The sequence below is a fragment of the Lithobates pipiens genome, unplaced genomic scaffold (genome assembly GCF_037356315.1).
Source record: "Lithobates pipiens isolate NorthernLeopardFrog02 unplaced genomic scaffold, aLitPip1_a1.2 Scaffold_23, whole genome shotgun sequence".
NCBI lineage: Eukaryota > Metazoa > Chordata > Amphibia > Anura > Ranidae > Lithobates > Lithobates pipiens.
The window spans coordinates 47,707,922-47,733,524 of record NW_027507785.1 but is presented as its reverse complement, the minus strand read 5'-3'; the positions used below and the strand labels follow the sequence as shown (position 1 = coordinate 47,733,524).

Here is a 25,603-nt window from a genome sequence, read left to right as displayed (position 1 = left end):
ATTGTTTAATTAAAAAAACAAAAACAGAAAAAAAACAAAAAAAAAAAAAACAACCTACAACAACAGAAAGCATAAACACATAGAAACCGTAGGAACACGATCGGTAACATGGATAATATCACAATATTCACGGCTGGGCACTAATAAAAAGCGATATATGTCCGCTGTCTAACAGCACGGTAAGGGGGGGGGGGGTTTTGGAATCAAGGGATTCGTGTACATCGGTCTTCCAGGATAAAACGTGGTCCGCAGGTACTAATCCGACTGCAGCCACAGGTAGGTGTCCCTCATTATTACTGCAGGTATGTAGCACTCACCCACTCAGTACAAACACTGGGTAAGCTTTTAAAAGAAGACCACTCAACTTCTGTTTTGGGTGGAGTAGGACCCCCCCAGCAGGTCTTTACTTATGTCTGTGTCCCTCCCCCCCCCCCCCCCATTACTGAAATGGGATGTAGGGAGATTTTCCTTACCATAGTTACACCCTAAAGCTGTGGACTAGTCTCTGCTGGGAAATATTGTTTCAGACACCAGCGACCTCCCCTTTTATCTTCTGTCTGCACCACCAATGAGGCCTGAAAATCGAGTCCTCCAGAGCCCGGTGATGACATCACCCTACCCAGAAATGACACCCCCAACATCTTCCGTACAAGCAGTGTAAAGCACAAAACACATGCACCCTGCAACCACCAGGAACTCCTCACCACCACATCCTGGCGCCGACACAGCAGCACAGAATATTCGGCCATGCGTCGCCAATGTGGTTCCGCAGTCATGACATTCGCTAGGCACTGAAGGCAAAAGGAGCCTCAAGCCACCACCTGTCTATATAGAGAAGGGATCCTGGAGGGGCAGGCAAAGCAACACCGTAATAAAAAAACAAAACAAACACACCACAGGACAGCCCAAAGACAAGAGCTCCACCACTGGTTCCATAGGCAACACAGCTCTTCCATACAGAGGAAACACCAAAACCTTTGACTTGGCAATGAGTTTCCTATCCCAGTGGGAGCGGCTCTGTGTTCTCATGGGCAGTCTTGGAAGACAACTGGGTGGGGGAGTGAAAGCATAAAACTTCATGAGCGGGGGCACAGACAGCAATAGAAGTCTGACAAAAGGTTCCAACTTACCCCAATCCATCCAAAAGCATAAAGGAAGTATTGTCTTTGGAGGTTCTTCAGGCATCAACAGCCCTCAGTTCACCATTATCCAGAGAGGGGCTGTGTTCCCGTCTGAGTCCTCATCTGAAACCACAGTTGTTGGGGGGAGGCATAGGTATGTATTCTGTATCTAAAACACCTTCACCTTCTATAAAAATGACCAATCCAGCTCTGCTTTCTGATAAGGAGTCAGACCTCACACAGCCCTCAATTATTCCTAAAAAACACTGTTAAAGCATCTGGGCTCATTTAAAAATGGTGACCCCCCACCAATTAGAGATTGCAATCTCATCACACTGGCATCAGCAATATGGTACTGGGAATTGGCAGGATTGCCCAACATGGGAATAATAATGACAACACATCTCACATTGCATAATAAAATGACAATAAGCTGGCTGGGACATACAAGTACTGGATATGGCTTTTCATACGGTGCAGGACTTGCATGGACTGTACCCGCTCCAGGCTCATATAGAAATACACAGAACTGATATGAGTGGCATTGAATATCTCCCACCCTCTTATAGTGTCTCCATAAAGCAGACCCGTTATCATTTATTTGTACATAATTTCATACACAGGTATCCAGACTGCCCCCCCCCCAAACTGAACACGGCTATACCTGCTGTAATGACACAATATAAAAATGATGCCTAAAATAATATAAAGAACTCCACCATAGTGGAAATGCTAAATATTAGCGCCTGGTGACAACAGGTATCGTTACAGCCCCCCTTTAGATACACAATGGCTAGAAAATACTGTAGTAGAATCAACAGGATCTCTGCACAAGGCTTGGCAACCCATTACTTTCAAGTGCTAAGGAAATACAGCTACCAGCATGGATCTAGCACAGCCATTCCCAACCAGGGTTCCCCCAGAGGGGTTACTTGAGGACTTACATTGGTGATCAGTGGGAAGAATGTTCCTTACATTGGTGATCAGTGGGAAGAATGTTCCTTACATTGGTGATCAGTGAGAAGAATGTTCCTTACATTGGTGATCAGTGGGAAGAATGTTCCTTACATTGGTGATCAGTGGGAAGAATGTCCCTTACATTGGTGATCAGTGGGAAGAATGTTCCTTACATTGGTGATCAGTGGGAAGAATGTCCCTTACATTGGTGATCAGTGGGAAGAATGTTCCTTACATTGGTGATCAGTGGGAAGAATGTCCCTTACATTGGTGATCAGTGGGAAGAATGTCCCTTACATTGGTGATCAGTGGGAAGAATGTTCCTTACATTGGTGATCAGTGGGAAGAATGCTCCTTACATTGGTGATCAGTGGGAAGAATGTTCCTTACATTGGTGATCAGTGGGAAGAATGCTCCTTACATTGGTGATCAGTGGGAAGAATGTTCCTTACATTGGTGATCAGTGGGAAGAATGTCCCTTACATTGGTGATCAGTGGGAAGAATGTTCCTTACATTGGTGATCAGTGGGAAGAATGTTCCTTACATTGGTGATCAGTGGGAAGAATGTCCCTTACATTGGTGATCAGTGGGAAGAATGTCCCTTACATTGGTGATCAGTGGGAAGAATGCTCCTTACATTGGTGATCAGTGAGAAGAATGTTCCTTACATTGGTGATCAGTGGGAAGAATGTTCCTTACATTGGTGATCAGTGGGGAGAATGTTCCTTACATTGGTGATCAGTGGGAAGAATGTCCCTTACATTGGTGATCAGTGAGAAGAATGCTCCTTACATTGGTGGTCAGTGAGAAGAATGTTCCTTACATTGGTGATCAGTGGGAAGAATGTTCCTTACATTGGTGATCAGTGGGAAGAATGTTCCTTACATTGGTGATCAGTGGGAAGAATGTTCCTTACATTGGTGATCAGTGAGAAGAATGTTCCTTACATTGGTGATCAGTGAGAAGAATGTTCCTTACATTGGTGATCAGTGGGAAGAATGTCCCTTACATTGGTGATCGGTGAGAAGAATGTGCCTTACATTGGTGATCGGTGAGAAGAATGTTCCTTACATTGGTGATCAGTGAGAAGAATGTTCCTTACATTGGTGATCAGTGAGAAGAATGTTCCTTACATTGGTGATCAGTGAGAAGAATGTTCCTTACATTGGTGATCAGTGGGAAGAATGTTCCTTACATTGGTGATCAGTGAGAAGAATGTTCCTTACATTGGTGATCAGTGGGAAGAATGTCCCTTACATTGGTGATCAGTGGGAAGAATGTTCCTTACATTGGTGATCAGTGAGAAGAATGTTCCTTACATTGGTGATCAGTGGGAAGAATGTTCCTTACATTGGTGATCAGTGAGAAGAATGTCCCTTACATTGGTGGTCAGTGGGAAGAATGTCCCTTACATTGGTGATCAGTGAGAAAAATGTTCCTTACATTGGTGAAAAGTGGGAAGAATGCCCCCCTTGCCACCAATGGAAGGGGAAAATTCTTCCCATCCGTCACCATCATTTTAAGAACACTCTTCCCACCAACTGCCAATGTAAGAGGCATTCTTCCCACTGTTTAGTAGTGTTGACCTTGGAACTATGCAGACACTATATTAAAAAGGTCAACTTGCCAGTCAGTAAGGGGAATAGTCTACCCATCAGTCACCACTAGGGATGCACAGATACCATTTTATTTATTTATTGTACAATGAGTACGAGTACCGATACTTTATTTAGTGCTTGCCGATACCAATTGCAACTATTAGCAATGGTACAAAGCATTGAAAAGCTATTTACAAATGAAATAAAATTTTTTTTTTTTTTTTAATTTAGCGCTTTTTCAATGTGAAATGTATAAATATGTGTGTAAAAATATTCACCAACAAAAAAAAGTTTTAATGGCTTAATCGTTTATAAAATAGAACAAAAGATAAAAAGCAGGAAAATAATAATTAAATGGAGGAGAATAGGGAGTTAATTAAGGCTGATTAGAATAAAATTATGGGTTATTAAGGTGATCTTCAGATGAAGAAACAATTATACAAAAATAAACAACGTTTCTTTTTATTTTATTGTTTCAGGGCTGAGCAATGTTGTTCGTAAACATTGCCGTCTGCTTTTTATTTTTTTTTGACAGCTCCAATTACCGGACTTCTTCAACACTGGAGAGACCCACCGACAGCTCAAGGAACTGAGCCTGAACGTATCGGTTTCAGGTATCTACATTTGCACAAGTACCGATACTTGTGCAAATACTCTGTATCGGCACCGATACCGACACTAGCATTGGTGCAACCCTAGTCACCACTGTTGTAGGAACACTCTTCCCACCAACTGTCAATGTAAGGGGCATTCTTCCCACCAACCACTAATGTAAAGGGCTTCTTTTTTTTTTTTTTTAAAGCAATCGACCTCCATTGTAGGAGGCATTGTAACCACTGACCACCAACATAAGGGGCATTCTTCTCACCGTTTAGTAGTGTTGGCCTGAAAACTATGCAGTCATCTTCAGGTTGAAGGTCAAGCTGCCAATCAGTAAGGGGAACATTCTACCCATCAGTCACCACCACTATAGGAACGCTCTTTCCACCTGACCGCCAATATAAAAAAAAAAAAGGAGCATTCTTTCCACCGGCCACCATGGTAAGGGGCATATTTTTCATTCATTTTTGGCGATATCTAGAACCAGCTGATCTTGCCAAATGTGCCATAAGTTATAGATAAAAAGTTTTGCAGGGGGTTTTCAAAGATGTGAACATTTCATGGCTTCCTCTGGGGTAAAAAGGTTGAGAATGGATGCTCTAGTGCAGGGATATGCAATTAGCGGACCTCCAGCTGTTGCAGAACTACAAGTCCCATGAGGCATAGCAAGACTGACAGCCACGAACATGACACCCAGAGGCAGAGGCATGATGGGACTTGTAGTTTTGCAACAGCTGGAGGTCCGCTAATTGCATATCACTGCTCTAGTGGGTCACAACTGGAACCTGGGATCTCTATGAATCGGGTGGATTGCTCCTTGCCCACTGTGGTGTTTAACGACCCCAAATCCCAAAGACAAAACATGCTAGAAAGAAAAAAAAAAAAAGAATGAAGGTGATCTCCAATCAGTGCGAGGAAGACGTGTCCGGATTATTGTCTAAAGCATATAAGTGACACTACGACTATGTAACAGTTACTGCTGGCAACAATTCTCAGACACAACATCCCCGGAGGAGACAACAGCACCGGCTGGAGGAATAACGAACCAAAATGCCCAGCAAACCCACCCGCCCGCCCCCCCCCCCCCCTTTCTCTAGAACGAGACACACAGGCGCCATTTCCCTTTGGTTTGAATGTGAGGAGTTGACCAGTTCCACACATGAAAACATTTACCGAACAGAAAATGATTGACGACAATGAGTTCAGGTTGTCTCTTTTCATTCCACAGCAGCACTTTTTTCTTCTTTTTTTTTTTTTGCCCTACACGCCATTGCTTTAAGGGAGCCTGTCACAGAACCAAATACCTATGTGAAAAGCTTCAAGATAGAAGCCAACAATTGCCTGGCTCCTGCTACGAATTTTACATGCCCCACACAGGGGATGGGTGGGGGCGTGGCCCGGCGGAAGTGACATCACTTATGGCCGAGTGTCAGCTTCCTTCTGAGGCTTCTCACACACATATTTTGCTTCAGGACAGGTCCACTTTAATAACATGTGAAATATCAGTTTATATGTCCCGTAGCATAAACATCAGGATACAGACTGGTTCCTGAACTCTGAAAAACAAGTGCAGACGAATGTTCAGGTTTTCTTTGTGGCAGATCCCTTTAAACTAACCGGGAGCCAATGTCTTCCTGAGAACATAAGCTACAGGAGGCGGAGTCACCAATCTGAGACCAGCCAACCCCATGACAGGATGCACTTAAAACTGGACGGAGTTACCGGAGCATCAGCAGACTATCATCCCATGCTTCATCTTCCTTAGGAAGAATGCTTTGCAGGAAAAAACAAAAACGCTCCAATCAACACGCAGCAGTCCCCCGTGGCGAAGTCAAGTTTCAGCCAATCACAAAGCGTAACGTCGGCAAATTAAAAATCCCATCAGGGTATCCTGGAGGCTGTGTCCGCTTTAAGGCTTCCCTTTCTTGCAGCAAAAGTGGTAAGGTTGTAAAATCAGCAAGAACACACACAAAAAAAAAAAAAAAAAAAATTTGCTTTGATTGATTATACAGATTAGGGGAGGGGGGAGAATCCCACGATACACAGTGCAGCGCCCCCCTCCTGTCCATAGCAGCAGAACACAAAAACACAGGTTGTGGTTGAAGTGCAGAATTTTGGCTTTTTATATTAATCATGTGACGCTTGAGACACCTCAGAAAGAAAAAAAAAAGAAAAAAAAATAATTGAAAATAAAGCTTATTTATGACAAGACGCAGACATAACGTCTGGAACATGCATGCTACATTGTGTACCTCCACCCGCTAGCTACATCATGCGCTCAAAGGCTGGTCGCCAACTGCGTTTAGCATGAATGTGCCAAGGGGTGGGTGCGAAAGCTCCGCCCTGTGCACTGTAAACCATAAAGGGGTCTGATGGTGAGAAAAAAAAAAAAAAAAAGTGTTTAATCCCCATCCGTCCTGAATAGGGAGGGTGGGAGGGGGAGATTGCACGCAGACAAGCAGGAATATAGCTCTAATATATAGATTTCATCTGATATTTATAGGAGTGTCTTTATATGTATATTTATATAGGAATATAAATATATACATTTCTGTCATTGTGGAATGAGGCCACAAAGATGTCTCTCAGATAATAGGGGGGGGGGGGGGGGGAATTAATACGCAGCACCCCCCACTCTCTGTGCATCGTCAGAGCTACAACATGTCAGAAGTGATGTCACTTCCTGTCAAGGCCCGCCGGCTGCCCACCGGTTCAGTTCTGGAAACAAAGGCAAAAGAAAAAAGGAATTTTATTTTTCTATATTTGTGCGTTGGTAAAAAAAAAAAAAAAACATTTGCGGTGAGCTCCGGCATACAGTCTTCCACGGTTACAAGGGTTCCCACGTTTTGTTTGGCCAATAACAAAAAATGGATTCCGAGTGGCCTGTCACCCGCGTGGTTTGGTGTGGAACATACGGAGGGGTGTACAGGCCGTCTGAATTCTGCGTGGAACCTCTTCCCGGTCGCTGTGATGGAGTGCAGAGACTTCTTCGCGCTACTGGTTCTCGGCTCGGATGAGCTCCAAAATACTGATCAGGCTTCGCAGGCCCAAGACGTAACCTTTGTCCGGCCCGTCGTGCACTTTCAGGTCGTCGCGGAAGCCCTTGAAAGTGCTGTGGGCGAAGTCTATCATTCTGACATCTACGTTGGGTGGTGGCTCCTGGGAGAGCGGATCGGCGCTTCTGGGGCGATCTATGCCATCGTAGATGATGAGGAGGGAGCTGGAATAGAATCGGTACGATGCCTGCATTTCCAGGACCGCGATCAGTCGCTGTAGTTTGCTCAGGATGGGTTCGAACAGATCCACACGCAGCCGATTGCCGTTGTGCAGATATTTGTAAATTGATTGTCTGAAGCCCTCAGCACTGAGTCCCCGGCCATAGTACTTGTTCAGGCACAGGTAGTGTCCGGTGTTCATCTGGAAGACCTGCAGAAAGAACAAAAAAGGACAACATGAGAACAAGGCCATGTCGCCCGGTGCAGGAATACAAACCCACAAATCTATCAGGATATGCAGAGGTCAATATTGACCTTCCTGCAGGAATATAAAAAGAAAAGACGTATTTCACCCAGATCAGAACCCCGAAACACCAAGCAGAACAAACCGTCCTCAGAAATGTTTATAATTAAAGCTTCAAAATAAGGATGACACCCCTACTTCATAAATATGAGAGAGGTCGTCCCCATAATTGGGGAACAGAGATGTCATCAAGGATGCCCAAGTATGAGTGGGCGACTTAACTGTTCTCCAACATGGGTGTGGCATTTGTTTTTCCTCAATACAAAGAATGACTCTGCAACCATGAGGGGGGTGACACCACTGCCCCCTCAAATAGGTGGGAAATTTCTGTTTCTCCAATGTAAAGAATGTCATCACTGCTCCACAAATATATGGGATGACATCACTGGACCTCCAGTATCCAGAGAGTCCTCTGCTCCCCAAATATGACAAATCACTTAACTGCTCCCTAAATATGAGGGGTAACATCACTGCTCCCCAAAATTTAAGGGGTGAGAGGGGAGAAATTACTTCACTACTCCCAAACTATGAGGGGTGCCATCACTGCACCCCAACCATTAGGGATGACATTCTCTGCTCCCCAAATAGGAAAGGGGGGGGGGGGAAAAAAAAAAAAAAAAAAGAAGGATTTGGGATGTGGTGGGGATTTTCATCTGAGCTCATGTCCTTGTTGACAAATCCCCAAATAGGAAAGATGACATCACTGCTCCCCAATTGTGATGGATGACATTGCGGTTTCTCCAATAGGTCATCACTGCTGTTTAAATTTAAGAGCGCAACATCACCGGTCCTCTAGTATGAGAGGGAAGATGTCAGTGGTCCCCAACCATGAGGGGGGAGGGAGGGAAGACGTCAGTGCTCCCCAACCATGTCGTTGAAGGAGGTCAGTGATCCCCAACCACGAGGGGGAAGACGTCAGCACTCCCAAAATATGGAGGGGTGACATCTACGCTCTCAAAATAGGAGGAGATGTGACACCCCCTATTTTCAGTCTTAGCTCGGTTGCAGGCCAATTGGATAGATCACTGTACATCTTTCTGCATATAGTAAATCACATCATGGTCCCATTTCTGGGCTAAGCGACCCATGAGGCAGTAATGTTACATGTTGTGTAGTAAAAAAAAAAAAAAAAAAGTTTTAAATTTACTTTGCCCTACCCGATTTTATCTGCATATATGATTATAATGTAGTGGGTCCTCTATGTAGTTACCCGATGACCTCCCCCGATCTCAAAGTAGTCTACAATTTTCACAAGTGGACTATGGCCCCAGGGCCACTCACATTGTAAAGCGCTGGGAGTGATATAAGTTATAGGAATGATTGTGTATGACCCGTCTCTTTTGAAACATAGATGTGCTATTGTACATGCTGTACACTCTGGCTGTTAGGCAAACATCTTTGAAAAAGGAATAAAATTTATATATATATATATATTTTTTTTTTTATTATATTAATAATACTATTATTTTTGGGTGACATCCATGCACCGAAAATAGGGAGGAATGTCATCACTGTTTATACAAATATAAAAAAGAAGACATCACTGCTCCCCGAATATAAGAGATTACATAATTGCTCCCTAAAATTTGAGTGGTGGCATCACTGCTCCCCAACCATGAGGAATGTTGTCTATGCTACCAAAATATGAGGGGTTGTCATCACTGCTCTCCAACTATGAAGGATGACATAACGGTTTCCCCAAATATGAGGTAGGACATCACTGCTCCCCAAATACAGTATAAGTGATGGCATTAGTGTTTCTACAATATGGAGGGATGACATCACCACTCCCCAAATATAAAGGGATGACATCACCGCTCCCTAAATATGACAGAGGACATCACTGCTCCCCAAAAACATGAAGGGATGACATCACAGTGGCCCATAAACCGTGCCAATACAACATTTTCATGTGCATCTGCCATTGCACAGAATGTACAAGAATCTCTACTATGCTCACAGAACATATTGATATTTCTCTCTTTATAGGCAACACAGCCACTTCCTGCAGACAGCAGGAGCCCCGTCATCTTCTGAACTCAGCTAAAAAAGCATCTGCTTCTTCAACAGGATTCTTTGGCAGCAGAGGACAGAACAATGATCTGCATGTCACACAGCAGCCAGCAGAGGGCAGCACAACAATCTGCAAGCCACAGTGGCCAGCGCTATGATGCCCCACCACAGCCAGCAGAGCGAGGGGGAGGGGGGGGGGGGGGGTCACTAAAGATCAGTAAAAGGAATTGCTGGTTTTGTCATACCACATAGTTTCTCCATATAAATGGGCCCCATTGCCTGTCCCTACTCCCACCTTCTCTGCACTACGTTGTACAATGCAGCGTCGGTCCGTGCGTTTACCTGCATGCCGCACACTCTCACGCCCAGCGTGGCAGACGTGCTCTGTTCACACTTCTTCATCTGCCTGGCCGCCTTCTCCTCCGAGGCGTCGTCGCCGTGCTGCCGCGTTCCCATCTTCAAGTCCAGCACGCACGGGAACTTAAAGTGGTGCACGACGTTCTCGAGCAACAGGAATTCTGGGAAGCGCAGAGTTAAGTTATCACAACAGAAAAATGAACGGACCGTTTACCGGCGCTGCAAGAGATGCGAGAGAGAGAGAGGACGCCACACAGGGAAGGATACTGTACAGCTTGCGATCCTTCGATTCCGAGCGCATGCGGTTGAGTTGCTGCTTGTGACAGCGCAGGCTCCAGGGGTTGTAGCTGATCCGCTCCGAGCTCACCCCGCTATTGCCGTCCAGCATCTGGAAGGGGACGTCCGATTGGTTCATCAGCTCCAGCTTGGGGCTCTTCATCTCCGAGACACTGCGGGAGAATTAGGACACGTCATTCGAAGGAAAAAAAAAATTATATATATATATATATATATAGATATAGATAGATAGATAGATAGATAGATAGATAGATAGATAGATAGATAGATAGATAGATAGATAGATAGATAGATAGATAGATAGATAGATAGATAGATAGATAGATAGATAGATAGATAGATAGATATAGATAGATTATAATACGAGATGGACGCAGAAATAAAATCTTATTTAACCCCTTTACGGCGGCCGGATGTGGCGCTTTAACCACTTCAGGACCGCCCACCCGCATTGTACTGCAAAACAGGCAGCTGGCTCCTACATACATACAGTGCCTTGAAAAAGTATTCATACCCCTTGAAAAATGTTCCACATTTTGTCATGTTGCAACCAAAAACTTAAATTTTTTTTTATTGGGATGTTATGTGATAGACCAACACAAAGTGGCACATAATTGAGAAGTGGAAGGAAAATTATAAAACGGTTTTCAACATTTTTTACAAATAAAATGTGAAAAGTGTGGGGTACATTTGTATGGCGCCCCCCCGGAGTCAATACTTTGTAGAACCCCCTTTCTCTGCAATTACAGCTGCAAGTCTTTTTGGGGGATGTCTCTACCAGCTTTGCACATCTAGAGAGGACATTTCTGCCCATTCTTCTTCTTTGTAAAATATCTCAAGCTCTGTCAGATTGGATGGAGAGCGTCTGAACAGCAATTTTCAAGTCTTGCCACAGATTCTCAATGGGATTTAGGTCTGGACTGTGACTGGGCCATTCTAACACATGAATATGCTTTGATGTAAACCATTCCATTGTAGCTCTGGCTGGATGTTTCGGGTCGTTGTCCTGCTGGAAAGTGAACCTCCGCCCCGGTCTCAAGTCTTTTGCAGAGTCCGAGAGTGCTTTCACACTGAAAGCGCCAGCCGTTAGCTTTAAATCGCCGCTCATTTTGGCAGTGCTTTTTGATCGATAGCGGGGGGCGCCTTTAACCCCAAAAAAGGGTTAAAAACTAAAATTTTGCATCATTTTGAAAGCACTGCCCATTCATTCCAATGGGCAGGTCGTTTTGGGAACTTTTCGGAATGGCCTGCAAGCGCGCCCCCCTGAGCGTGAAAAAGTCACACTGGAATGAATGGGAGGTGGTTGTCAGGCACTTAGCAGAGGCCATTTACAGCACTAAAGCTTTTGAAAACCACCCCAGTGTGAAAGGGGCCCCAACAGGTTTTCTTCTAAGATTGTCCTGTATTTGTCTCCATCCATCTTCCCATCAACTCTGACCAGCTTCCCTGTCCCTGCTGAAGAAAAACATCCCCACCACATGATGCTGCCACCACCATGTTTCACGGTGGGGATGGGGTGTTCAGGGTGATGTGCAGTGTTAGTTTTCCCCCACACATAGCGTTTTACTTTTAGGTCAAAAAGTTGAATTTTGGTCTCATCTGACCAGATCACCTTCTCCCACATGGCTTCTCACAAACTGCAAACAGGACTTCTTATGACTTCTTTCTCCAATGTCTTTCTTCTTGTCACTCTTCCATAAAGGGCAGATTTGTGGAGAGACGACTAATAGTTGTCCTGTGGACAGATTCTCCCCCTGAGCTGTGGATCTCTGCAGCTCCTCCAGAGTTACCATGGGCCTCTTGGCTCTTCTCCGATGAATGTTCTCCTTGCCCGGCCCGGTCAGTTTAGGAGGACGGCCATGTCTTGGTAGGTTTGCAGTTGTGCCCATACTCTTTCCATTTTCCGATGATGGATTGAACAGAGCTCCGTGAGATGTTCAAAGCTTGGGAGATTTTTTTTTTTTTTTTTTTTTTTTTTTAATAAACTAACCCTGCTTTATACTTCTCCACAACTTTATCCCTGACCTGCCTGGTGTGTTCCTTGGCCCCCCCATGATGCCGTTTGTTCAAAGGTTCTCCAACAAACATCTGAGAGCTTCACAGAACAGCTGTATTTATGCCAAGATTAAAATACACAGGTGAACTCGATTTACTAATTCAGTGACTTCTGTAGGCAATCGGTTCCACTAAATTTTAGTTAGGGGTATGAGGTAAAGGGGGGGGGGGGGGGGGGCTGAATACAAATGTACGCCACACTTTTCACATATTTTGAAATTATACTTCTCAGGACTATATGTTCCATTATTCTTGGCACCACAGCGTACTTGTACTCCTCCATTCATACCATTTGGATGAAGCTACCTGCAATCAGCATGCAAAAAAGGTAGCCCAGACAACATATACAAGACACCCCTAGCCCCCTCCAAGGGAAGCAACTGACAGTGGCTCCCCTGGCAGTGCCTCGGCAGCTGCTGTCAAAAATTTCCCCATGGATGAGCAGAGGTGTGCCTTGTGTGCCTTATCCTCCTGTGGTTGCATGCGACTAGGAAGCTCAGCTTACCCTGCTCCTCACCCCAGCAGTGGCTCAGCAGTTCAACTTCAAAATGAATTCCTTCACAGTGCCTGCAGCTACATAGGTCAATGAAGGCTCGTTGGAAGACAAACACCCAACACAGACATGGATCCTCCCTCCCTGCCCATCTTACGAGATGAAAAACCTCTCTGACCTTTCTGAATTCTCTGTGCTCAGAGTCGGGCGCTCCTCCTTGTGGTCGGTGCTGGAAGCGGTGCTGTTAGTGCGGTGCAGGCCGCGGCGAGAGTGCTTGCGCCTTGGGTGGTCCCATTCTGGAGGAGGTTCCTCATTGTCCACAGTCTCACTCTCCACGTAGGGGTAGGCGACAAGATTGATGTATCCGTCACTGTCGCCTTCAAAGCAGACCGACACAACACCTGTACAGGAGAGGGCATACTGCATCCACACAGCTACCTCAGGAGACAAAAGTGTTTATAACATATGGACTAACTGTCTAGGCTCAGTTGACCAATCAATGTACAGCGACAGAGGAGGAGAGAGCGATGCGCAGCAAGAGAAGTGGGGAGACCGGTGCGCAGAGAGTGAAGCAGCGATCACAGGTCAATTTGTTTCAGTATAAAGAAAAAAATCACAAATAGGAAACACAGAAGTCAATATCAAAAAGGAAGCAACTATGCTAAACTAAGCTCCTTGCCAGAAGATATTAAATGGGATAAAATCTTAAGAACAAACGGAGGAAAGATGGGTTCGCTTTAAGAGCATATTAAAATGTATTAGCCAGTGCATCCCAATTGGAAATTTAAAAGCATTAATACAAGTCCTGAGTGGCTTAACTCCAATGTAAAAATGCATATAAAAGCAAAGGAAAAGGCCTTCAAAAAAAAAATATAAGGCTGAGGGGGTCATCGTCAGCATTCCAAGTTTACAAAGTATGCAATAAGAAATGTAAGGGTGCAATCAGGGCGGATAAGATAGCACACGAAAGACACATAGCGGAGGAGAGTAAAAAAGAAAAATTCTCCCAAGAAATTCTTTAAGTATATAAATAGTAAAAGAGGGGAGGTCAGATCATATTGGCCCCATAAAGAATGATGAAGGGAATCTGGTTATCAAGGATGGAGAGGATGGCAAAAAGTATTGAATTTATTCTTCTCAGTCTTGAGGAGGGAATCGGGGGCTTCAGTAACCAAAAAACTGCAGTGTTTATCCTCATGACACATCGTAGGAGGCACCTTCGTCGCTAACAGAGGATAACATTAGGACTTGAGAAGAAAAAAAAAAAAAATAAAAAAAAAAAAAATTAAAAAAAAAAGCTTAACATTAATAAGTCACCAGGACCAGATGGCTTGCACCCGAGGGTCCTTAAGGAACTCAGTCAAAGTAATTGCCAGACCTTAGTTCCTAATTTTTATGAACAGTCTACTTATGAAATGGTACCAGCTGATTGGAGAAAAGCCAATGTAGCACCAATATTTTTTTTTTTTTTTTTTTTTTTTTTAAAGGACCAAAATACATCCCTGGGAATTACAGTCCAGTTTGCCTAACATCAATAGTATGCAACTCTTGGAGTGGATGATAAGGGACTATATACAAGATTTTAGTAATGAGAACGGTATCATTCGCAGTAATAAGCACGGATTCATGAAGAATCGTTTTTTACCGGTATCATTCGCAGTAATAAGCACGGATTCATGAAGAATCGTTTTACCAAACCAATCTATTAAACTTCTATGAGGAGGTGAGTTGCCATCTAGATAAAAGAATTTGAATGCAATCTATACACTGGGAGGAGAACCTCTGGGGGAATCTAGGATGGAAAAGGACTGGAAGTCCTAGTAGATGGCAGCAGCTTGGCATTGCTTGCCACCACTGAGCCCAACAAAGCAAAGCCTGGCATGCATTAAAAAGGGATTAACTCCAGAGATAAAACGATAATTCTCCCGCTCTACAAGACTCTGGTCCGGCCTCACCTGGAGTATGCTGTCCAGTTCTGGGCACCAGTCCTCAGGAAGGATGTACTGGAACTGGAGAGAGTCCGGAGATGGGCAACAAAGCTGATAAAGGGTCTGGGAGGACCTTAGTTATGAGGAAAGGTTGCGAGCACTGAACGTAATCTCTCTGGAGAAGTGAAGCTTGAGAGGGGATATGATTTCAGTGTACAAAATACTGTACTGGTGACCCCACAATAGGAATAAAAAAACTTTTCCGCAAAAGGGAAAATGAAAAAAAGACAGGGAAGCCATTCACTAAAATTAGAAGAGAAGCGGTTTAACTGTAAAACTGCATAGAGAATTCTTTACTGTAAGAGCGCCAAGAATGTGGAATTCTCTTCGACAAGCAGTGGTTTAAGCAGGAAGCATCGATGGTTTCAATAAACTAGGGATGCACCGAAATTTCGGCCGCCGAAACATATCGGCCGAAAATGCCCTTTTCGGCAATTTGCCGAAAGAGAAAAACGGCCGATAATGGAGCCGAAAATGGGGCGTGGCCTGGGTGGGGGCGGGGCTCCGCCCCCGCCCCTGGTGACGCCCATCATGGGGGGTGTATAGCTCAGGAGAGCTGCCTCCGCCGCCTGTTTGATCATAGTGCCGGGAACATCACAGCTTTCATTTCAATAGCTGTGTGTTCCCGGGCCGCGCGCCGTCACACGCAGCCCCTCCCCCTTGTCCGGGCACTTTGATAGACAGATCATCCGTCCAATCCTGCGGATGATCTGTCTATCTAAGTGCCCGGACAAGGGGGAGGGGCTGCGTGTGACGTCGCGCGGCCGGGAACACACAGCTATTGAAATGAAAGCTGTGATGTTCCCGGCGCTGTGATCAAACAGGCGGCAGAGGCGGCTCTCTTCCCTGCACAGGCTGGCTGCAAAATGGCACACAGGCTGCAATGAGAGACACGCTGGCTGCAATATGGGGGGGGGGACACGCTGGCTGCAATATGGGGGGGGGGACACGCTGGCTGCAATATGGGGGGGGGGACACGCTGGCTGCAATATGGGGGGGGGGGGGACACGCTGGCTGCAATATGGGGGGGGGGACACGCTGGCTGCAAATATGGGGGGGGGACACGCTGGCTGCAATATGGGGGGGGGACACGCTGGCTGCAATATGGGGGGGGGGACACGCTGGCTGCAATATGGGGGGGGGACACGCTGGCTGCAATATGGGGGGGGGGGACACGCTGGCTGCATATGGGGGGGGGACACGCTGGCTGCAATATGGGGGGGGGGGGGGGGACACTGGCTGCAATATGGGGGGGGGGGGACACTGGCTGCAATATGGGGGGGGGGGACACTGGCTGCAATATGGGGGGGGGGGACACTGGCTGCAATATGGGGGGGGGGACACCTGGCTGCAATATGGGGGGGGGGGGGGGACACTGGCTGCAATATGGGGGGGGGACACTGGCCTGCAATGGGGGATGCCTCCTGTACCACGTCCTCTGTCTCTGACCATCTTCTGTACCATGTCCCCAGTCTGACCATCTCCTGTACCGTGGTCGCCAGTCTCTGACCACCTCCTGTACCATGTCGCCAGTCTCTGACCACCTCCTGTACCATGTCGCCAGTCTCTGGCCACCTCCTGTACCATGTCGCCAGTCTCTGGCCACCTCCTGTACCATGTCGCCAGTCTCTGGCCACCTCCTGTACCATGTCGCCAGTCTCTGGCCACCTCCTGTACCATGTCGCCAGTCTCTGGCCACCTCCTGTACCATGTCGCCAGTCTCTGGCCACCTCCTGTACCATGTCGCCAGTCTCTGACCACCTCCTTACCATGTCGCCAGCCTCTGGCCACCTCCTGTACCATGTCGCCAGCCTCTGGCCACCTCCTGTACCATGTCGCCAGTCTCTGGCCACCTCCTGTACCATGTCGCCAGTCTCTGGCCACCTCCTGTACCATGTCGCCAGTCTCTGGCCACCTCCTGTACCATGTCGCCAGTCTCTGGCCACCTCCTGCACCATGTTCCCAGTCTTTGACCACCTCCTGTACCATGTCCCCAGTCTCTGACCTTCTCCTGTATAAAAATATTTTTTAAAAACAGTCATTTTCGGTATCGGTGCTGTTTCGGTATCGGTTTCGGTTTTCGGCCTAGTGTATTTTTCATTTTCGGTATCGGTTTCGGCACCAAAAAACCCATTCGGTGCATCCCTACAATAAACTATTAGGCACCTAAACGACCACAACATACAGGGATATACAATGTAACACTGACATAAAAAATAAAATAAAATAAAAAAAACACACACACACACGTTGGACTTCATGGACTTGTCTTTTTTCAACCTCACCAGCTATGCAAGTATGCAAGAGAAGAGGGGAGATAGTGCCCAGAGATAGAGGAGGGGAGACATCAGTGCGCAGAGAAAGGAGAAGGGGAGATCAGCGTACAGAGACAGTGTAAAATAAACAGAATGCACAGAAAATGGTCGGTTTTCACCTTTATATTCGGGTGTGAATTCCTTCATTTCAGGCGGTAGGGATTCGTAGAAGCGCTGCTCCCGAGGAATGAGAGGTTTGCACACTGTGTGGTCATCATAGCGCATCATACTGCTGTGTCCCCCCACCTGATGGATGAACGGTTCCAGCAGGACCCCCCGGCCCCTGTCGCACACCGCGCTCTTGCCGCACTTCCCCACTTCCATGGTTTGACAAACACACATTGCGTTGCACGCACAGTGCTGGGAGGGGACATGGAGAGGAGTGCAGGGGCCGGGCAGCAGCACTGAGGAGCAGAAGAAGGCGGCTGGCAGTTCCTTCAGGACAGAGTCACTCCTCGGATCTGGAAGGAGAGAAAAGACTTTATGAAATAAACAGACAGTGGCAGCTGTGATAGTCAATAACTTAAAAACATACATCGGAACACATAGTGCTCACCCCCCATACACCCAATCATAGTGCTCCCCCCCCCCCCCCATTAGTGCTTACTCCCCATACATCTAATTCATTACCACTGACTTTATTAGCCTTTCCTATTGTCAAAGGAAAACCTCCGGCTTCCCCATTCTACCACCTGGCCCCCGGATTTTTCTTACTCAGCCTACACATCACGATTCAAGCACTACAACTGAGCAGAGCATTGCCATGTGTTGCCAAACGCATTGACAGACCTAGGCCATCCCATCAGTCCCTGATCACCCATCCCTTTACCTCTTCTGTAAGCCCGAGGTTCAGACGAGAAGGCCACGGCGGTCCTTTTCTTGGAGGGAGACATTGCAGGACTCTAGCAGGTGAACCATCTACTCCGTGGCACTGAGCATCTGCAGCTCAGTTGCGATATGCAGGCTCTATCTCTCGGCACTCTGCAGGCTCTTCCCACTATTAGATTTCATCTTAAATTCCCTAATTGCCCATCAGTGAACCCGGCGAACTGAAAATCCAAAACCCCCGAGCCGGATCAGGTTCTCTTCCAATGAAATGAACCCGTTCTCATGTCAGATGCTCTACTGTGAACCCTGTGAACTCCACCCAATAGCAATCTGCTTTGATCAAGTCAGTATTTATATCCATCTACAAAACAGAGGATTGTGGGAAGATTTATCACCCGCATATCAAAAGGAGGACACCCATATCCAGGTGATAGGAACCATGGGCAGATTTCATACAAACATTTCTAGGATCACAAAGCTTCGTGGATGGATAAAAAAGGAAGACTGCTGGGTTGTAGATAGAAGGCAGCTAAAGCAAACCTGGGCTTTGTACAAGCGAAGCGAAGAAAAACGTATTTTCTAAAAACCCAATACCCCTCACCCCCCGCCACTCCACAACCACATACTTAGACAAGCGCCGACACTCCTAGCGGAGGCGGCCAAACAGAGAGCGCGCGACGCTCCTACCGGAGGCGGCCAAAGAGAGAGCGCGCCGACGCTCCTACCGGCGGCGGCCAAAGAGAGAGCGCGCCGACGCTCCTACCGGAGGCGGCAAAGAGAGAGCCGCCGACGCTCCTACCGGCGACGGCCAAAAAGAGAGAGCCGACGCTCCTACCGGCGACGGCCAAAAAGAGAGAGCCGACGCTCCTACCGGCGACGGCCAAAAAGAGAGAGCCGACGCTCCTACCGGCGACGGCCAAAAAGAGAGAGCCGACGCTCCTACCGGCGACGGCCAAAAAGAGAGAGCCGACGCTCCTACCGGCGACGGCCAAAAAGAGAGAGCCGACGCTCCTACCGGCGACGGCCAAAAAGAGAGAGCCGACGCTCCTACCGGCGACGGCCAAAAAGAGAGAGCCGACGCTCCTACCGGCGACGGGCAAAAAAGAGAGAGCCGACGCTCCTACCGGCGACGGCCAAAGAGAGAGCGCAGACATCATACAGGTGACCTTTAGAGACCAAACATGCTATAGGAGTTGTTGGAGACTGGGAGACATGCTTTTAGGAATTAGGAGACAGTCATACACGAGCGAAGAGTGACAACATCAGACCACAACAATCAATCAACTCTGCACAATCCACTGCACAGAACAAAATACACTCTCCAGGAAACTGATCTAGCGGAGGCGGCAAAGAGAGAGCGCGCCGACCCTCCTACCGGAGGCGGCCAAAGAGAGAGCGCGCCGACGCTCCTACCGGCGGCGGCCAAAGAGAGAGAGAGCCGACGCTCCTACCGGCAACGCCAAAGAGAGAGAGAGCCGACGCTCCTACCGGCAACGGCCAAAGAGAGAGAGAGGCCGACGCTCCTACCGGCGGCGGCCAAAGAGAGAGAGAGCGACGCTCCTACCGGCGGCGGCCAAAGAGAGAGAGAGCCGACGCTCCTACCGGCGGCGGCCAAAGAGAGAGAGAGCCGACGCTCCTACCGGCGGCGGCCAAAGAGAGAGAGAGCCGACGCTCCTACCGGCGGCGGCCAAAGAGAGAGAGAGCCGACGCTCCTACCGGCGGCGGCCAAAGAGAGAGAGAGCCGACGCTCCACCGGCGGCGGCCAAGAGAGAGAGAGCCGACGCTCCAACCGGCGGCGGCCAAAGAGAGAGAGAGCCGACGCTCCTACCGGCGGCGGCCAAAGAGAGAGAGAGCCGACGCTCCTACCGGCGGCGGCCAAAGAGAGAGAGAGCCGACGCTCCTACCGGCGGCGGCCAAAGAGAGAGAGAGCCGACGCTCCTACCGGCGGGCGGCCAAAGAAGAGAGAGAGCCGACGCTCCTACCGGCGGCGGCCAAAGAGAGAGAGAGCCGACGCTCCTACCGGCGGCGGCCAAAGAGAGAGAGAGCCGACGCTCCTACCGGCGGCGGCCAAAGAGAGAGAGAGCCGACGCTCCTACCGGCGGCGGCCAAAGAGAGAGAGAGCCGACGCTCCTACCGGCGGCGGCCAAAAGAAAAGAGAGCCGACGCTCCTACCGGCGGCGGCCAAAGAGAGAGAGAGCCGACGCTCCTACCGGCGGCGGCCAAAGAGAGAGAGCCGACGCTCCTACCGGCGGCGGCCAAAGAGAGAGAGCCGACGCTCCTACCGGCGGCGGCCAAAGAGAGAGAGCCGACGCTCCTACCGGCGGCGGCCAAAGAGAGAGAGCCGACGCTCCTACCGGCGGCGGCCAAAGAGAGAGCCGACGCTCCTACCGGCGGCGGCCAAAGAGAGAGAGCCGACGCTCCTACCGGCGGCGGCCAAGAGAGAGAGCCGACACTCCTACCGGAGACGGCCAAAGAGAGAGCGCAGACATCATACAGGTGACCTTTAGAGACCAAACATGCTATAGGAGTTGTTGGAGACTGGAGACCTGCTTTAGGAATTAGGAGACAGTCATACACGAGCGAAGAGTGACAACATCAGACCACAACAATCAATCAACTCTGCACAATCCACTGCACAGAACAAAATACACTCTCCAGGAAACTGATCAGACATAAAGTCCTCCTAGGACTGGAGAACCGTACGGAGGAGGAATTTTTGGCAGCACCTCTGGGAGGGTAAATTTAGAAGCATTCTCTTCTCCCGACTCAGAGATTTCTCCGAACCTATTTATAGAAATCTCGGAGAAGAGAGAGAAAGCCGAGCGATAAGGCTGCATACTGACATTCAGAACATGAAATTCTGAGATATTCCCAGATCGTAGCTGGTTGATATCAGGCTGGACCATACTGAGACAAGAAAAAAAAAAAAAGGGAAGGAAGGAAGGAAGGAAGGAAGGAAGGAAGGAAGGAAGGAAGGAAGGAAGGAAGGAAGGAAGGAAGGAAGGAAGGAAGGAAGGAAGGAAGGAAGGAAGGAGGAAGGAAGGAAGGAAGGAAGTCTGCCAGGAACTATGACCAGCGTATCACACTGGGTCATTCACAACCTTTCTTGGGCACCAGTGGTACATGGTCAGGGCTTTTAAATTAAGAAAAAAAAAAAAAAAAAAAAAAAAAAAAAAAAATGTAAAAAGAAATTTAAAAAAAATAAATAAAAAAAATTAAGCTTCGGAAACGCATCCCGATTGTCCAAACGCTGTGTGAGCCAGATAGCTCCTCCCACTACGCCAGCTGGACACATCTTTGGGCGGACATCAGATTCTTAAGACCATGGCCTGGGATGAGTCCCACACAGGGACGGCCGGACACCATGGAATTTTGTTAAAGAGGAACTTTAGTCCCCTTTAGGTCAGGCTCCACCCTCCAAAAATGCACCAATTAAAGCCCAATAGGACTGAGAGCCACAGCTGTGTTTTGAACAAAGCTATGACCGCAAAGCAAAAAGATCCACTGTGAATGGAGAAATAAAATAAATAAATAAATAAATAAATCAGCCGCAGTCATTCAAACCGCAAATAAAAAGTTATAATAACTATATACATACATTGTATAGTATATGTATATGTTACACTTTTGTTCTTGGGTTTAGTTACATTTTAGAGATGTAAGCTTTAGTAAGACATTAGACATCCACCCTTAACGATTAAAAGGGAACTACACTGCATCTGAGCACCACAAACCAAAGACGCTATTCAACATTTTAATATTCAAAGCAACCCCCCCCCCCCCCAATCCGTCCATGTCTCCACGCTTTATTTTGCTGACAAAGCACTTTAAAGAACCCACCCCCCCCCCCCCCCCAGCACTTTTGCCCATGGTCATCTTGCATAAGTATACAAAAAAATAAAAAATTGTGTAGCGCTAGTAAATGGATCAGTGTAAAAAAAATCTGTGACTAAGTAAAAGGAATAGCAATAAAGCTCAACAGCACACTAAGGATTTTAAAATGACGAAGATACATAAATCCCGATATATACTGGAGAAATCGTAAAAAAGTGTCCCAATGTTTAATCCACATATATTAGATGGTGAAGTTTCAATGAAGATCTTCCAGGAACAGTATGGACGGCCACACAAATCAAACCAGGAGCAACAGCTTGTCTGGTAGTTATAAGGCCTCATGCACACGGACGTTTTTACAGCGCTTTTTTGAGCGTTTTTTTGCAGCTTAAAAAGGCCTGTCCATGTTTGTCTATGGCTTCATGCCCACCTAGGCGTTTTTGAGCTGCAAATGGCATAGGCGTTTTTAAGCTGTAAAAAAAAAAAAAAAAAAAAAAAAAACCAAGGACCAGTGCGTTCCCTGGCGCGGAGCTAGAGCTGTAAAAACGTGAATCGCGGGAAAACGCGCAAAAAGCGCAACATATTTTCTTTGTTTTCTGAGTGCTATAGCCAAGAGATGTGTTTCTTTAAAAACGCTACTTAACGCCAACGCTAAAAAAACGAGCAAAAACGCCAATGCAAAACGCTGTAAAAATTGAGTTTTTAACGCCGATTTTTCCAGGTGTCGGAGCTAGCTTTGCAGCCAGTTTTTTAAAACGTCCGTGTGCATGAGCACTAACAGTTTCTGAAAAGGTTGTGTACTCTTACCAGAAAAGTTGGATACACCCGTCATATGACAGTGGGTCGGTCATAAACGCTTAGAATCCTGACTTGTCTCCATCAGATGTTGTTCAGCTCTGTGCACTCTCAGCTATGGGAGAGTAAAGAGCGCACAGAGCCGAGAGCGCGCACAGAGCCGAGAGAGCGCACAGAGCTGAACACCAGATGCCAGCCGACCTATAGCAGTAAAGTGCTTGACCTCTTGGAGTTTGGAGACGCACTTTCCATATCAGGAGTTCCAGCTGACCGCGGAGCCTTGAGATGATACAGTGATGACCCACCACCAGGACCAGATCTAAATGCACAACATCTGACTGTTGAGGTCCTGGTGGTGGGTCATCACTGTATCATCTCAAGGCTCCGCGGTCAGCTGGAACTCCTGATATGGAAAGTGCGTCTCCAAACTCCAAAGTCATTGAAACTTCACCATCTAACATATGTGGATTAAACATTGGGACACTTTTTACGATTTCTCCAGTGTATATATATATATATATATTATATATATATTATATTATATTATATTATATTATATTATATTATATTATATTATATTATATTAGGATTTACGTATCTTCGTCATTTAAAATACTTAAGCCCCATACACACTATCAGATTGTCTGCTGATTTTGTCATCAGATTTACCAAAACCATGTAGTAGAAGGGCCTGCCTGATTGCATACAAATTGAAACTCCTAATGTTTGACTCATATTCTATGGTTTTGGTAATTCTGAAGGAAAAACTCAGCAGAAAATCTGATAGTGTGTATGAGGCTTTAGGGCCGGTTCACACTGCAGGCGAGGCGAGGCGTCTCCGACTTGCCTCGCCGCGACCTGCAGCGACCTCAGCAGCGACTTGCAGATGACTTCTGTATAGAAGTCAATGCAAGTCGCCCCGAGGTCGCCCAAAAGTAGTACAGGAACCTTTTTTCTGAGTCGGAGCGACTCGAGTCGCTCCTCTCAGAACGGTTCCATTGTACAGAACGGGGGCGACTTGCGGGAGCGAGGCGAGGCGAGTCGTGTCGCCTCGCATCGCCCGCTGTGTGAACCGGCCCTTAGTGTGCTGTTGAGCTTTATTGCGATTCCTTTTACTTAGTCACAGATTTTTTACACTGATCTATTTACTAGCGCTACACTATTTTTTGTATATTTTAATTTCGCTTTGTTTGTTTGAGTGTCAGCAGCTGACTTTTTTCCCCCTCCTTTTTGGCCTTAGCGCAGTGTTTTTCCCACCCCTTTTTTCCCCATCTTGAATAAGGGCAGATGATTTATGTAGCATCAGGCAGGCGAGTGTGCCTAGCTGAGAAAGTAGGGATGCACGGAATGGGTTTTTTGGTGCCGAAACCGATACCGAAACAGCACAGATACCGAAAATGACTGTTTTTAAAAATATTTTAATACAGGAGGTGGTCAGAGACTGGCGGCACGGTACAGGAGGTGGTCAGAGACTGGCGGCATGATAAAAGAGATAAGTGTGTTGTCCCCCGTGCAGCCAGCGATGACGGCCCCCGTGCAGCCAGTGATGGCACGAAGAGAGAGGAGAGCCGCCTCCGCCGTCTGGTTCAATAGAGCGCCGGGAACATCACAGCTTTAATTTCAATAGCTGTGTGTTCCCCCATCGCGCGCCGGAACACACACGGCGGAGGCGGCTCTCCTGCATTATAGATCTCCCATGATGGGTGGCACCAGGGGCGGTGCTCCGCCCCCACCCAGGCCCTGCCCCATTTTCGGCTCAATTATCGGCCTTTTGTCCTTTTGGCAAATTGCCGAAAAAGGGCATTTTCGGCCGATATGTTTCGGCGGCCGAAATTTCGGTGCATCCCTATGAGAAAGATCCTCATCCCCAATGAAGACTTCTGGCATGTATGGCATTGTCTGCCTAGGAAAGAAACCAGGAAGTAACCAAAGAAATGTAAAAAAAAAAAAAAAATTATATATAAATATATCTCCCTTTCTCTCCATTTACCGATGCTAGCAGCATAAGGATTAAAAATGGTCAGTGTTGACTTAGTAAGTGAAGTTCCACATTAATGCCTTATTATATTATTTATTATAATGCCGGAAAAGCCTACTTTTTGAAAGCTGTTAAATGTTCCAGTCAAGGGTGTATATACTGCTAGTGACAGCCAATGAGGTTGTAGATAAAGAGGGGCCGCTCCCAGCATGCACTACTACAGACAATACATACATTAATAAACTGCTTCTTATAGCACCCAGCATGCTGGGAGTTTAGTTCTTCAGCCCCCCCCCCCGGTACACTGGTTGCCCACAGCTCCTCCTCCTTTGTACCATCAGACCCACTGGAGAGGAACTCATCCATCCATCCATCCTTGTGAGCTGCAGAGAGGTGACCTTTAAATCAGACAGGATGACCTCTACCATCTGCTCACCGTCTGATCTGTGCTGACCTGCGTCTGGAGTGCATAAAATCTCATTGATGTTATGTGATAAAAATTTCACAGCCACTGCATGATGTGGAATACATACCGCTGACAACGTGTGCGTGCGTATACATATATACACACACACACACACACACACACACACACACACACACACACACACACACACACACACACTTTTATTAATTTATTACATTTTAAATGAAGGGACATTTAAAGTAAACAATTAATTGTAAAGCATTTGTTGTTGGTACATAAAAGACCCAGAAGAATGCAGTCTGTCAGCAGCTGTGATGCAGGAAATGCACTTGATTATCAGATGTAATGCAGGTGATGCGCTTTGTTTTTAGGCGTAATGAAGAAAAATGCTTTCCATTGTCAGGCGTAATGCAGAAATTGCACCCCC

The 25,603-nt window shown here is 47.0% G+C and overlaps 2 protein-coding genes across 2 annotated transcripts in view; one reads left to right on the top strand and one right to left on the bottom strand.

Moving 5' to 3' along the window:
* The window catches only part of RNF123 (ring finger protein 123), a gene marked incomplete at its 5' end in the record, with an annotated part of 258,140 nt that overhangs the window by 103,281 nt on the left and 129,256 nt on the right, over positions 1-25,603 (top strand).
* IP6K1 (inositol hexakisphosphate kinase 1) overlaps positions 422-25,603 on the bottom strand; it is a 36,085-nt gene continuing 10,903 nt past the window's right edge. The window contains exons 2-6 of the mRNA XM_077451554.1: positions 17,434-17,775; positions 13,190-13,412; positions 10,434-10,615; positions 10,152-10,327; positions 422-7,703 (exon numbers count right to left, since the gene is read on the bottom strand). Of these exons, the coding sequence (XP_077307680.1) occupies positions 7,272-7,703; positions 10,152-10,327; positions 10,434-10,615; positions 13,190-13,412; positions 17,434-17,656 (1,236 nt within the window). The 5' untranslated portion in view covers positions 17,657-17,775 and the 3' untranslated portion in view covers positions 422-7,271. The remainder of the gene's footprint in view (positions 7,704-10,151; positions 10,328-10,433; positions 10,616-13,189; positions 13,413-17,433; positions 17,776-25,603) is intronic.